General features: G+C 43.1%; 1 protein-coding gene across 3 annotated transcripts in view; it reads right to left on the bottom strand.

The window, feature by feature from the left end:
• Positions 1-13,730, bottom strand: part of LOC113902484 (multidrug resistance-associated protein 4-like) — a 327,639-nt gene that overhangs the window by 161,210 nt on the left and 152,699 nt on the right. For all 3 annotated transcript variants that reach the window (XM_027557819.1, XM_027557818.1, XM_027557820.1), the window contains exons 13-14: positions 7,835-7,929; positions 7,523-7,609 (exon numbers count right to left, since the gene is read on the bottom strand). In XM_027557819.1, coding sequence (XP_027413620.1) covers positions 7,523-7,609; positions 7,835-7,929 — 182 coding nt within the window. The remainder of the gene's footprint in view (positions 1-7,522; positions 7,610-7,834; positions 7,930-13,730) is intronic.

Here is a 13,730-nt window from a genome sequence, read left to right as displayed (position 1 = left end):
GCTCACTCCTTGAAAGAAAAGTTATGACTAACCTAGACAGCTTCTTAAGAACCAGAGACATTACTTTGCCAACAAACATCCAGGTAGTCAAAGCTATGGTTTTTCCAGTAGTCATATATGGATGTGACAGTTGGACTATAAAGAAAGCTGAGCACTGAAGAATTGATGCTTTTGAACTGTGGTGTTGGAGAAGACTCCTGAGAGTCCCTTGGACTGTAAGGAGATTCAACCAGTTTATCATAAGGGAAATCAGTCCTGAATGTTCATTGGAAGGATTGATGTTAAAGCTGAAACTCCAATACTTTGGCCACCTGATGCAAAGAACTGATGAAAAGAACTCATTTGAAAATACCCTGATGTTGGGAAAGATTGAAGGCAGGAGGAGAAAAGGACAACAGAGGATGAGATGGTTGGATGGCATCATCAACTCAATGGACATGAGTTTGAGTAAACTCTGGGATTTGGTGATAGGACGGCCTGGTGTGTTGCAGCCCATGGTGTCACAAAGAGTCGAACACGACTCAGTGGCTGAACTGAACTAAGCTGCTGACCTTTTCCCAGCCCTCTGTCTTAACAAGCTCCATGTAGAGACAGGTTCCTTACAGGCAGGAATGAGAGCTGAGCATCCTAGTGTTCCTTAATCCTTCCCAGTGTAGGTCCTTCCTGTCTCATGGCTGACCGTCTTGTTTGTAAACTAAGAGGTTTTGTGCAGTGACATCTCTAATGGTGTTGATCTCAGGGCACACAGCAGGGCTTTAATAAATGCAGCTGGAAGGACTTTTGGGCTTCACCAAGGTGAACAACAGCAAGATGGAGTAGACGTGGATGTTGCTTCAGAAAATCAAGTGTGTGAGACTTTCAAAAAGACCCATCTAGAATCCACCAGAGGTCTCTGTCAGAGTGTATTAGGACACATTATACACAAAAAGGAGCCATGGCTGCACGGGCGCAGGAGGGCCTAGAGGAGCTATCCCACATTGAAGGTCAGAAAGGGTGGCGGTGAGGAGATACCCCTCATCCAAGGTAAAGAGCAATGGCTGCGCTTTGCTGGAGCAGCTGTGAAGAAATACCCTACACCCAAGGTAAGAGAAACCCAAGTAAGATGGTAGCTGTTGCAAGAGGGCATCAGAGGGCAAACACACTGAAACCATACTCACAGAAAACTAGTCAATCTAATCACACTAAGACCACAGCCTTGTCTAACTCAATGAAACTAAGCCATGCCCATGGGGCAGTGCAAGATGGGTGGGTCATGGTGGAGAGACCTGATAGAATGTGGTCCACTGGAGAAGGGAATGGCAAACCACTTCAGTAGTCTTGCCTTCAGAACTCCATGAACAGTATGAAAAGGCAAAATGATAGGATACTGAAAGAGAAACTCCCCAGGTCAGTAGGTGCCCAATATGCTACTGGAGATCAGTGGAGAAATAACTCCAAAGAATGAAGGGATGAAGCCAAAGCAAAAGAATACCCAGCTGTGGATGTTACTGGAGATAGAAGCAAGGTCCGATGCTGTAAAGAACAATATTGCATAGGAACCTGGATGTCAGGTTCACGAATCAAGGCAAATTGGAAGTGGTCAAACAAGAGATGGCAAGAGTGAATGTCGGCATTCTAGGAATAAGTAAACTGAAATGGACTGGAATGGGTGAATTTAACTCAGATGACCATTATATCTACTACTGCGGGCAGGAATCCCTCAGAAGAAATGGAGTAGTCATCATGGTCAACAAAACAGTCCAAAATGAAGTACTTGGATGCAAACTCAAAAACAACAGAATGATCTCTGTTCATTTCTAAGGCAAACCATTCAATATCACAGTAATCCAAGTCTAGGCCCCAACCAGTAATGCTGAAGAAGCTGAAGTTGAATGGTTCTTTGAAGACCTACAAGACCTTTTAGAACTAACACCCAAAAAAGATGTCCTTTTCATTATAGGGGACTGGAATGCAAAAGTAGGAAGTCAAGAAACACCTGGAGTAACAGGCAAATTTGGTCTTGGAATACGGAATGAAGCAGGCCAAAGACTAATAGAGTTTCGCCAAGAAAATGCACTGGTCATAACAAACACACTCTTCCAACAACACGAGAGAAGACTCTATACATGGACATCACCAGATGGTCAACACCGAAATCAGATTGATTATATTCTTTGCAGCCAAAGAGGGAGAAGCACTATACAGTCAGCAAAAACAAGACCAGGAGCTGACTGTGGCTCAGACCATGAACTCCTTATTGCCAAATTCAGACTTAAATTGAAGAAAGTAGGGAAAACCACTAGACCATTCAGGTATGACCTCAATCAAATCCCTTATGATTATACAGTGGAAGTGAGAAATAGATTTAAGGGCCTAGATCTTAGAGATAGAGTACCTGATAAACTATGGAATGAGGTTCGTGACATTGTATGAGAAACAGGGATCAAGACCATCCCCATGGAAAAGAAATGCAAAAAAGCAAAATGGTTGTCTGGGGAGGCCATACAAATAGCTGTGAAAAGAAGAGAAGTGAAAAGCAAAGGAGAAAAGGAAAGATATAAACATCTGAAGAATGCAGAGTTCCAAAGATGCATTCAGCGATCAATGCAAAGAAATAGAGGAAAACAACAGAATGGGAAAGAATAGAGATCTCTTCAAAAAAATCAGAGATACCAAAGGAACATTTCATGCAAAGATGGGCTCGATAAAGGACAGGAATGGTATGGACCTAAAAGAAGCAGAAGATATTAAGAAGAGATGGCAAGAATACACAGAAGAACTGTACAAAAAAGATCTTCTGAACCAGATAATCATGATGGTGTGATCACTGACCTAGAACCAGACATACTGGAATGTGAAGTCAAGTTGGCCTTAGAAAGCATCACTACAAACAAAGCTAGTGGAGGTGATGGAATTCCAGTTGAGCTATTCCAAATCCTGAAAGATGGTGCTGTGAAAGTGCTGCACTCAATATGCCAGCAAATTTGAAAAACTCAGCAGTGGCCACAGGCCTGGAAAAGGTCAGTTTTCATTCCAATCCCAAAGAAAGACAATGCCAAAGAAAGCTCAAACTACCGCACAATTGCACTCATCTCACACGCTAGTAAAGTAATGCTCAAAATTCTCCAAGCCAGGCTTCACCAACATGTGAACCATGAACCTCCTGATGTTCAAGCTGGTTTTAGAAAAGGCAGAGGAACCAGAGATCAAATTGCCAACATCTGCTGGATCATGGAAAAAGCAAGAGAGTTCCAGAAAAACATCTATTTCTGCTTTATTGACTATGCCAAAGCCTTTGACTGTGTGGATCACAAGAAACTGTGGGAAATTCTGAAAGAGATGGGAATATCAGACCACCTGATATGCCTCTTGAGAAATCTGTATTCAGGTCAGGAAGCAACAGTTAGAACTGAACATGGAACAACAGACTGGTTCCAAATAGGAAAAGGAGTACATCAAGGCTGTATATTGTCACCCTGCTTATTTAACTTCTATGCAGAGTACATCATGACAAACGCTGGGCTCAAAGAAACACAAGCTGGATCAAGATTGCTGGGAGAAATATCAATAACCTCAGATACACAGATGACACAACCCTTATGGCAGAAAGTGAAGAGAAACTAAAAAGCCTCTTGATAAAAGTGAAAGTGGAGAGTGAAAAAGTTGGCTTAAAGCTCAACATTTAGAAAACGAAGGTCATAGCATCTGGTCCCATCACTTCATGGGAAATAGATGGGGAAACAGTGGGAACAGTGTCAGACTTTATTTTTCTGGGCTCCAAAATCACTGCAGATGGTGACTGCAGCCATGAAATTAAAAGTTGCTTACTCCTTTGAAGGAAAGTTATGACCAACCTAGATAGCATATTCAAAAGCAGAGACATTACTTTGCCAACCAAGGTCCGTCTAGTCAAGGCTATGGTTTTTCCTGTGGTCATGTATGGATGTGAGAGTTGGATTGTGAAGAAAGCTGAGCGCCGAAGAATTGATGCTTTTGAACTGTGGTGTTGGAAAAGACTCTTGAGAGTCCCTTGGAGTGCAAAGAGATCCAACCAGTCCATTCTGAAGGAGATCAGCCCTGGGATTTCTTTGGAAGGAATGATGCTAAAGCTGAAACTCCTGTATTTTGGCCACCTCATGCGAAGAGTTGACTCATTGGAAAAGACTCTGATGCTGGGAGGGATTGAGGGCAAGAGGAGAAGGGGACAACAGAGGATGAGATGTCTGGATGGCATCACTGACTCAATGGATGTGAGTCTGAGTAAACTCCGAGACTTTGTGATGGACAGGGAGGCCTGGCATGCTCGATTCATGAGGTCTCAAAGAGTCGGACATGACTGAGCAACTTATCTGATCTGATACACAAAAAAGCATCAGAGTCTTTCTACCTCAGGGATTCAGAAGTCAATAAGAACTTCTGCTGCTGCTAAGTGACTTCAGTCGTGTCCAACTCTGTACGACCCCATAGACAGCAACCCACCAAGCTTCCCTGTCCCTGGGATTCTCCGGGAAAGAGCACTGGACTGGGTTGCCATTTTCTTCCCCAACGCATGAAAATGAAAAGTGAAAGTGAAGTCACTCAGTCATGTCCGACTCTTGGCGACCCCATGGACTGCAGCCTACCAGGCTCCTCCATCCATGGATTTTCCAGGCAAGAGTACTGGAGTGGGGTGCCATTTCCTTCTCCACAAACAAGAACTACCAACAAAAAATTCCAGACACAAAGTAAGAGTCAGATTCTAGATACCTAGTTTCAAATTCAAGTTAACCCTACATGTGGATCTAAGTATTCATTCTACTAAGCATTAATGAAGCAGTTTTAATGTTTGAGGCCATATGCTGGTGAGGAATAAACCACTTTGAAATTCTCGACTTTAGTAAGAATTTCAAACCAACGGAATGACAAGCACAATAAACCAACAAGGCCTTTCCACAGAAGTTGTATACCAGTACTAAAAACATGGCTTCTAATGAGCCTTGAACAAATGATGGAGGAAAAGAACTGGCAGCCAAGTAGCAGGTCACCTAGTCCAATTGTCCAGTTTAAAAAGCATGCATCCCTCTGGGTCATCCCAGTGAGGGATGGGATGGGGAGAGAGGTAGGTAGGAGAGGGGTTCAGGATGGGGAACACATGTATACCCGTGGTGGATTCATTTCAACGTATGGCAAAACCAATACAATATTGTAAAGTAATTAGCTTCCAGTTAAAGTTAAAAAAAATAAGTCAAAAGAACGAGAAAGTGAGGAGAGGAGAAAAGAGATGTCAGGCAGAGGGGACCGCATGAGCCAAGCACTGGGGGTGAGTTTGGGATCAGCATGGATAACTGGGGGAAGTCTGAGGTTTTGTGCCCTGGACAACTTTAAGAAAAGGCTATGTCTAAACCACCGGACTGTGTGCATAGAACATATGATGCCAGAGGCAGGGTGAGCCTCCTGTAATTTCACAAGGTCACTCTAGACTCAAGATTATGCAGAACATTTCCCACTGACAAGAAGAAGAAGAAGGAGAAGGAGAGGGAGGAGAAGGAGAAGGAGGAGAAGGAGGAGGGGAAGGAGAAGGAGGACATCGTTCCCTGATGTTGGGAAAGATTGAAGGCAGGAGGAGAAGGGGATGACAGAGGATGAGATGCTTGGATGGCATCACCAACTCAATGGACATGAGTTTGAGTAAACTCTGGGATTTGGTGATAGACAGGGAGGCCTGGCATGCTGCAGTCCATGGGGTCACAAAGAATCAAAAATGACTCAGTGACTGAACTGAACTGAGCTGCTGACCTTTCCCCGGCCCTCTGTCTTAACAAGCTCCACGTAGAGACAGGTTCCTTACAGGCAGGAATGAGAGCTGAGCATCCTAGTGTCCCTTAATTCTGTCCAGTATAGGTCCTTCCTGTCTCATGGCTGACCATCTTGCTTTGTAAACTAAGAGGTTTTGTGCAGTGACATCTCTAAGGGCGTCAGTCTCAGGGCACACAGCAGGGCTTTAATAAGTGCAGCTGGAAGGACTTGTGGGCTTCACCAAGGTGAACAACAGCAAGATGGAGTAGATGTGGATACTGCTTCAGAAAAAGCAAGTTTGTGAGACTTTCAAAAAGACCTGTCTAGATTCCACCAGAGGTCTTGGTCAGCGTGAATTAGGACACATTATACACAGAAAAGCATCAGAGTCTTTCTACGACAGGGATTCAGTGGTCAAACAAGAACTACCATCAACAAATTCCAGACACAAAGTAAGAGTCAAATTCTAGATACCTAGTTTCAAATTCAAGTTAACCCTACACATGGGTCTAAGTATTCATTCTACTAAGCATCAATGAAGCAATGTTAATGTTTGAGGCGATATACTGGTGAGTAATAAATCACTTTGAAATTCTTGACTTTAGTAAGAATTTCAAACCAACGGAATGACAAGCAAAATAAACCAAGGCCTTTCCACAGAAGTCATATGCAGTACTAAAAACTTGGCTTCTAATGTACCTTAAACAAATGATGGAGGAAAAGAACTGGCAGCCAAGTAACAAGTCACCTAGTCCCATTCTCCAATTTAAAAAACATGCATCCCTCTGGGTCATCCCAGTGAGGGATGGATAGGGAGGGAGGTAGGTGGGAGGGGGGTTCAGGAGGGGGAACACATGTATACCCATGGTGGATTCATGTCAATGCATGGCAAAACCAATACAATATTGTAAAGTAATTAGCTTCCAATTAAATTTTTTAAAAATAAGTAAAAAAAAGAAAAAAAAAAAACTCTAAAGTGTTACACAGAGGGGAAAAAAAAAAAAAAAAAAGAACTAGAAGGTGAGGAAAGGAGAAAAGAGATGTCAGGCAGAGGGGACGGCATGAGCCAAGCACTGGAGGTGAGTTTGGGACCAGCATGGATGACTGGGGGAAGTCTGAGTTCTTGTGCCCTGGAGAAGTTTAAGAAAAGGCTATGTCTAAACTCACAGGGATGTGTGAATAGAACATGTGATGCCAGAGGCAGGGTGAGCCTCCTCTAATTTCACAACATCACTCTAGACTCAAGATTATGCAGAACATTTCCCCCGACACATGCATAAAAACAAAAAGGAAAAAAAATCTTTCTTTCTTCTTTTTAAATATTTATTTATTTATTTAGCTGTGTCAGGTCTTAGTCATTTCATGAAACATCTTTTGTTGCAATGCAGGCTCTCAAGCTGTGGTGTGCAGGCTCTGGAGCATTCAGGCTCAACAGTTGTGACCCATGGGCTTAGTTACTCCACGGCATAAGAGATCTTAGTTCTCCAACAGGGACAAAACCCATGTCCACTGCATTGCAAGGCAGTTTCTTACCCACTAGACCACTAGACCACCCTATTCATCATCCTTCTTATCCCTGGGGTCTGGATTCAGCAACTACAAGTAGCAGGGGGAAATCTGCCATCTATCCCTCACTCCCTAAAGCACAGACCCCACTGTCCTGCACACACTGGAAGCACCTCCAGTATTTTCCTATCCTGACCTCTCTTCCCTGATCTCTACAGAGTTCCTGGAAAGCAGAGATGATAGAAAACAAGAGCAAACTCACTGTTCGAACAAGTGCCTGCTGACTTCTGCATCCATTGTGCTGAGCGGATCGTCCAGGAGATAGATGTCTGCATCCTGATACAGGGCTCTAGAAAATGCAGAGAGACATCAGGAGAGGACACTTCACACTCCCTGAATCTCATCTCTGAATCATGACAGTGTTTGAAAACTCTTTATGTTCATTCCAAGAGCCTAGGAAAAGAGCCAAGACCCTGCTTCACACAGGCCCACCCGGTGAGCAGGGTCTGTGTGCTCACAATCACTAGGAGCCATGGAGAAGGAGGGGCAGGATGACAACTGAAATGCCATTTACCTGGCGAGGCTGACCCGGGCTTTCTGCCCCCCACTCAGTGTGGTTCCTCGGTCTCCTACGACAGTTAGATCTCCATTCTCCAGAAACTGTAAATCCTACACAGAGAGAGAAAAGGGGGGAAAAAAACCAAAGAATTAAAATGTGTTGTCCTCCTGCCATCTTAGCTCTTCAGCGTTAGTAATTCATACAAGTGTTTGATCAGCAGCAGTGTGCTTATTTTCAAAGCACCTAAATTGTACTTTTGAACATTGAAAAAGAAAAAAAAAAAAACTTCTCAGGGCTTTTAATATGTTTTCATTCTATATTTTTTTCAGAGCATTTATGTATTTAACCATTATAACAGGTATTTATTGAGCATCAACTATATAGCAGGCATCGTTCTGGGCACAAGAATTCAGCCATGAGGAAACAAATGCTCAGAATTTCTTTCCATGGTGGGAGACAGATGATATGGAAAATTAACCTGAGCACAAGTACTGAGTACAGGAAGGAAAAAGAAGCCGGCTCAGGCAGATGGAGAGTAAAGGGGGGAAGTGAGTCCACATTGGGGTGTGAGGGCTCTGCTCAGAAGGGGTGTGAGCAGATCTGGGGTGGGGAGGGGTGCAGGCAGACCTGGAAGGGCTGTTCCACACAGAGGGAAGGGCGAGTGCAGGGGCCACGGGGAGATGCCAAAGGGGTTCAAAACAAGCAAGGAGGCCAGGAAAGCAGAGCAGAGTAAGAATGAGGGGAGTGAGGGTGGAGACAGCGCAGGAGGAGCCTGGGGTCACTCCAGTAAAGAAGTAAGGGGAGTATTGACATAGTCTGAGATTTTTAAGAAATCAGTCCTGCCCTTTGTGGAAAACAGACAATAATGGGAGAAAGGTGAGGGCAGATAAAAGCAAGAAGGCTACTGGAATAATCTAAGTGAGAGATGACAGTGGCCAGGACCAGAGTGGAAGCAGCAGGAATGGAGAGAGGGGATCACACTCCAGACACACTTGGAAGGTGGAGTCTGGAAGACCTGCTGATGGGACAGGTGTGGGCTGTAAGAGAAGAGGACTGTGGTGTCTGGGGTGAGGAAGGGGAAGGACAGGGTCTCCATTTACTGAGTTGGGGAAGATGGTGGAGGCAGGTTTAGGACACTTCTCTTGTGGACAAGCTGAGATGACCTCCCAGTGGTGTCACAGTGCAGCTGGGCATGCAGGTGTGAAGGTCTGTGCTAGAGACACAGGTGTGAGAGCTGGTGGCCCAGGAGGTGAAGGCACTGCTGCTGCTGCTGCTGCTGCTAAGTCGCTTCAGTCATGTCCGACTCTGTGCGACCCCATAGACGGCAGCCCACCAGGCTCCCCCATCCCTGGGATTCTCCAGGCAAGAACACTGGAGTGGGTTGCCATTTCCTTCTCCAATGCATCAAAGTGAAAAGTGAAAGTGAAGTCGCTCAGTTGTGTCTGACTCTTAGCGACCCCATGGACTGCAGCCTACCAGGCTCTTCCATCCATGGGATTTTCCAGGCGAGAGTACTGGAGTAGGATGCCATGGTGAAGGCACAGGTCTTACTTTATCAAGGAGTAAATGTGTCTTAAACAAAACATTTTACTGATCTCAGCCTCAGCTTCCCACGCTCTCTGAAGAGATAATACCTGACCTGTGTCTTCCACAGTGATACTTAAGGCAAGTGGTAGACTGATGAGATCAGTACAAGAAATGGAAGCAGAAAAAAATAAGCATATGAAAAGATATTTGACAGAAATGTCATTAGGAAATTACAAATCAAAACAACAAGATACTACTATATACCTATTAGACTGGCTAAAATTCAAAACATTGAAAACACCAAATGTTGAAGAGGGTGTGGAGCAACAGGAACTATAATTCATTACTAACGGGATGTGAAATGGCACAGCCATTGTGGAAGACATTATGGCACTTTTTTTTACAAAGTTTAACATGGGGCTTACTACATGACCTAGTAATCATTCTCCTAGATATTTGCCCATATGAATTGAAAAGGTATGTCCACAAAGGAACCTATACCTTAATACTCATATCAGTATCTTTCATAATTTCTAAGAACTAGAAGCAAGAAAGATGGCCTTCACTAGCTGCATTTAGAAACAAACTGAGGTGCAACCATACCACGGGATATTATTTAGCAATAAAAATGAATGAGTTATCAGGCCATGTGTGGAAATCTTAAATGCATTTGACTAAATTAAAGAAACCAGTCTGAAAATGCTTCATTATGTATGATTCTAACTCTAAAACACTATGAAAAAGGCAAACTATAAATACATGAAAAAGATCAGTGACCACTAATGGTTGAGTGAGGAGGAAAGATGAAGATGCAGAGCACAGATTTTTAGGGCAATAAAACCTCTGTATGATAAAGTACTAGCGAATGTATGACATTACTTATTTGTCAAAACCCATAGAAATGTACAATAAAAAATGAACTTTAATGTAAAGTGTGGATTTTAGTTAATAATAATGTGTTGTTTTGGGTTCATCTATTGTAACAAATGTACCACACTAATGCAGATGATAATAGTGAAAACTGGGGGAGGGGTAATCAGAAGATGGAGTGTATGGGAACTCTTCAGTGCCTGCTCAATTTTTCTATAAACCTAAAACTGCTATAAAATGAAGCATAAAAAAAAAAAAAAAAGATGGAACAGTCTGCATGAAAAATCAAAGGGAAAGAAACAGTGTGCTCAAGGGACACCAAGAAAAACTGCTGGACTAAGTAGATTCTTGTTCATGGAAGCAGGAAAAACTCAAAGCTAAGAAGGATATGAAGTTTCAACTTGAGAATCTGGAAATCTATCAAAAGTTATAATTTTACATTATTTAAGAACTAAGTAGACAAATCAGAGTATCTGGTGGGGGTTGGGGGGGAGATAATAAGAACATCCCCAAATGACAAGATAACAACCAAAATTTATGTTACACAGCATTATATTACAAATCTTAGATTGCCTGTAATTACCACTGGACAGATCCTGGCACAGACAAACAGAGTTTGGGGGAGTTTGTTATCTACTAGACCCATCAGGCATCAATCTATGATGCCCAGCAGTACCTGTCTGCAGATAAAGCCCTCTTTTGTCTCTACTTTAGCAAATTTGGGGAGAAAGCACGTGGCACAGTAGGGTCTCCAGGATAAGAAGTTGTCTGATCTCCCTAAGTCTCACTTTCCTTTTCTACAGAATGTGCTGCAGAAACAAGAGTCACTAAACTCAATGATGCTGTGAGAATCAAAACACACATATGAACACCCTCCATAAATAAAAAAAAGGACATGAATTGATTGTAACTTGCTATTGGTGACTGAGACCTATTTTCACATCAAGCCAACAATGGGACCCTGCTCATAGTCTGGATCACAATATGCAAAGCATGTGACCAAAAGAAAAAGAGATTGTCTCCATCATAACCTTCCCTGACAGCCACAAAGACATACAGGCACACAGGTTCCCTGCTCATTCAAAGCTTAAACTGGAGTGCATCCAATGAAAGGCAGCAATAGCTCTGTTGTGGAAATTCATTATTGCACCTTCTTTCTTTGTGGAGCTCAGAAATTATCATCTCATGCTTTTGGCTTTAGAGAAAAACAACAGGCCATTTTAAGATAGGTTCCCAGCCTCACACACACACACACACACACACACACACACACAGACACAACTGTTTACCTGGCTTCTGTTTCACTGTTGACAGTCTTCACAAACTGTTCCACTTAGCTTTTATGCTTTGATTTTATGTTGTTTCATTTCTTTCTCAAAAGAGCACCACATTGTAGCACAGCAATCTCAACCATGCTCTAGAAAAGGCACCTGAATCCACTCCTTCATTTAGCACAGTCAGAGCATAAGATGCAAGCACTCTCTCTCCAGGTCTGGTGGGAGGACTTTGAGTGCCTCCTTGACTCTGACAATTTAGTTCAGTTCTCACCAACTCCCAGAGCTTGCTCAAACTCATGTCTGTTAAGTCGGTGATGCCATCCAACCATCTCATCCTCTGTCGTCCTCTTCTCCTCCTGCCTTCAATCTTTCCCAGCATCAGGGTCTTTTCAAATGAGTCAGCTCTTTACATCAGGTGACCTAAGTATTGCAGTTTCAGCTCCAACATCAGTCCTTCCAATGAACACCCAGGACTGATCTCCTTTAGGATGGACTGGTTGGATCTCCTTGCAGTCCAAGGGACTCTCAAGAGTCTTCTCCAACACCACAGTTCAAAAGAATCAATTCTTTGGTGCTCAGCTGTCTTCAAAGTCCAACTTTCACATCCATACATGACCACTGGAAAAACCATAGCTTTGACTAGGTGGACCTTTGTTGGCAAAGTAATGTCTCTGCTTTTTAATACGCTATCTAGGTTGGTCATAGCTTTTCTTCCAAGGAGTAAGCATCTTTTAATTTCATGGCTGCAATCACTATCAGCAGTGATTTTGGAGCCCCAGAAAATAAAGTTACTCACTGTTTCCCCCATCTATTTGCCATAAAGTGTTGGGACCAGATGCCATAATCTTCTTTTTTTGAATGTTGAGCTTTAAGCCAACTTTTTCACTCTCCACTTTCACTTTTGTCAAGAAGCTCTTTTGTTCCTCTGGGATTTCTGCCATAAGGGTGATGTCATCTGCATATCTGAGGTTATTGATATTTCTCCCTGCAATCTTGATTCCAGCTTATGCTTCATCCAGCCCAGCATTTCTCATGATATACTCTGCATATAAGTTAAATAAGCAGGGTGACAATATACAGCTTTGATGTACTTCTTTCCCAATTTGGAACCAGTCTATTGTTCCATGTCCAGTTCTAACTGTTGCTTCTTGACCTGCATACAGATTTCTCAGGAGGCAGGTAAGGTGGTCTGCTATTCCCATCTCTTGAAGAAATTTCCACAGTTTGTTGTGTTCCACACAATCAAAGGCTTTGGCGTGGTCAATAAAACAGAAGTGGGTGCTTTTCTGGAACTCTCTTGCTTTTTTTTTTGATGATCCAATGGATGTTGGCCATTTGATCTTTGGTTCTTCTACCATTTCTAAATCAAGTTTGAACATCTGGAAGTTCACGGCTCACATACTGTTGAAGCCTGCTTGGAGAATTTTGAACATTACTTTGCTAGAATGACAATTGCTCTGACAATTATTCATGGACAAACCACAGATGGGAAAACAATTTCAAAGTATTTGAAGTAAAATCCAAGTCAGGTTAATTCCCAGCCACCATTTTCAGATTAGGTTAAAGGGAAAAGCCTGAGTTGAGCATATATTACAGTTCCTCCCACTGACAGGAAGGTGTTCTTATTCACGTTATTTTCCTCGAAGTTAAATTTAACCAATTCTGACTCAACAGCAGACACACACACTAGAGGCAAACTAGGAAATGGTGCTGCTGATTCTTGATGCCATCCATCCAGAAGAACATGAAGAGCCCTTCACTGATGGTGGAGACTTAGTGTAGAAACACCACACAGTAGACTGTTGAAACTGTTAATGAGGCCCTGACAGAGGAAGGCTGGGTTCCAGAGTCAAACGGCGGATGTCTTGTCTTTCTTACAGCTTTTCTTCCATTTGGAATCACCCTTCCTCTCACATCCTGTCAATATCCCGCCCATCTTGCCAGGCTCAGCCAAAACACACTCTCCCATGAACCCATCCTGGACTCATCTCTTCCTACTGGTCTCCTAAAGTTCTACTTACATCTCTCATCTCTCATGAAGGACTGTCTTATTCTGGTCCATCATTTGTATACATGCACAAGGTGTCTCTCAGCTCCTGGAGGGTAAGATCTGTGGTGGACCACAATGCTGTTTATCTCTAATCCTCACAACAAGCTGCACAGGAAGTACTGGCCCCATTTCACAGATGAGGAAACTGAGACTAAGTGAGGTCACATCACTGCTCTGAGGAATGCCT

Source organism: Bos indicus x Bos taurus, chromosome 12 (genome assembly GCF_003369695.1).
Source record: "Bos indicus x Bos taurus breed Angus x Brahman F1 hybrid chromosome 12, Bos_hybrid_MaternalHap_v2.0, whole genome shotgun sequence".
In the NCBI taxonomy this organism is placed as follows: Eukaryota; Metazoa; Chordata; class Mammalia; order Artiodactyla; family Bovidae; genus Bos; species Bos indicus x Bos taurus.
The sequence above is the reverse complement of the archived record's forward strand: the minus strand, read 5'-3'. Positions and strand labels throughout refer to the sequence as shown.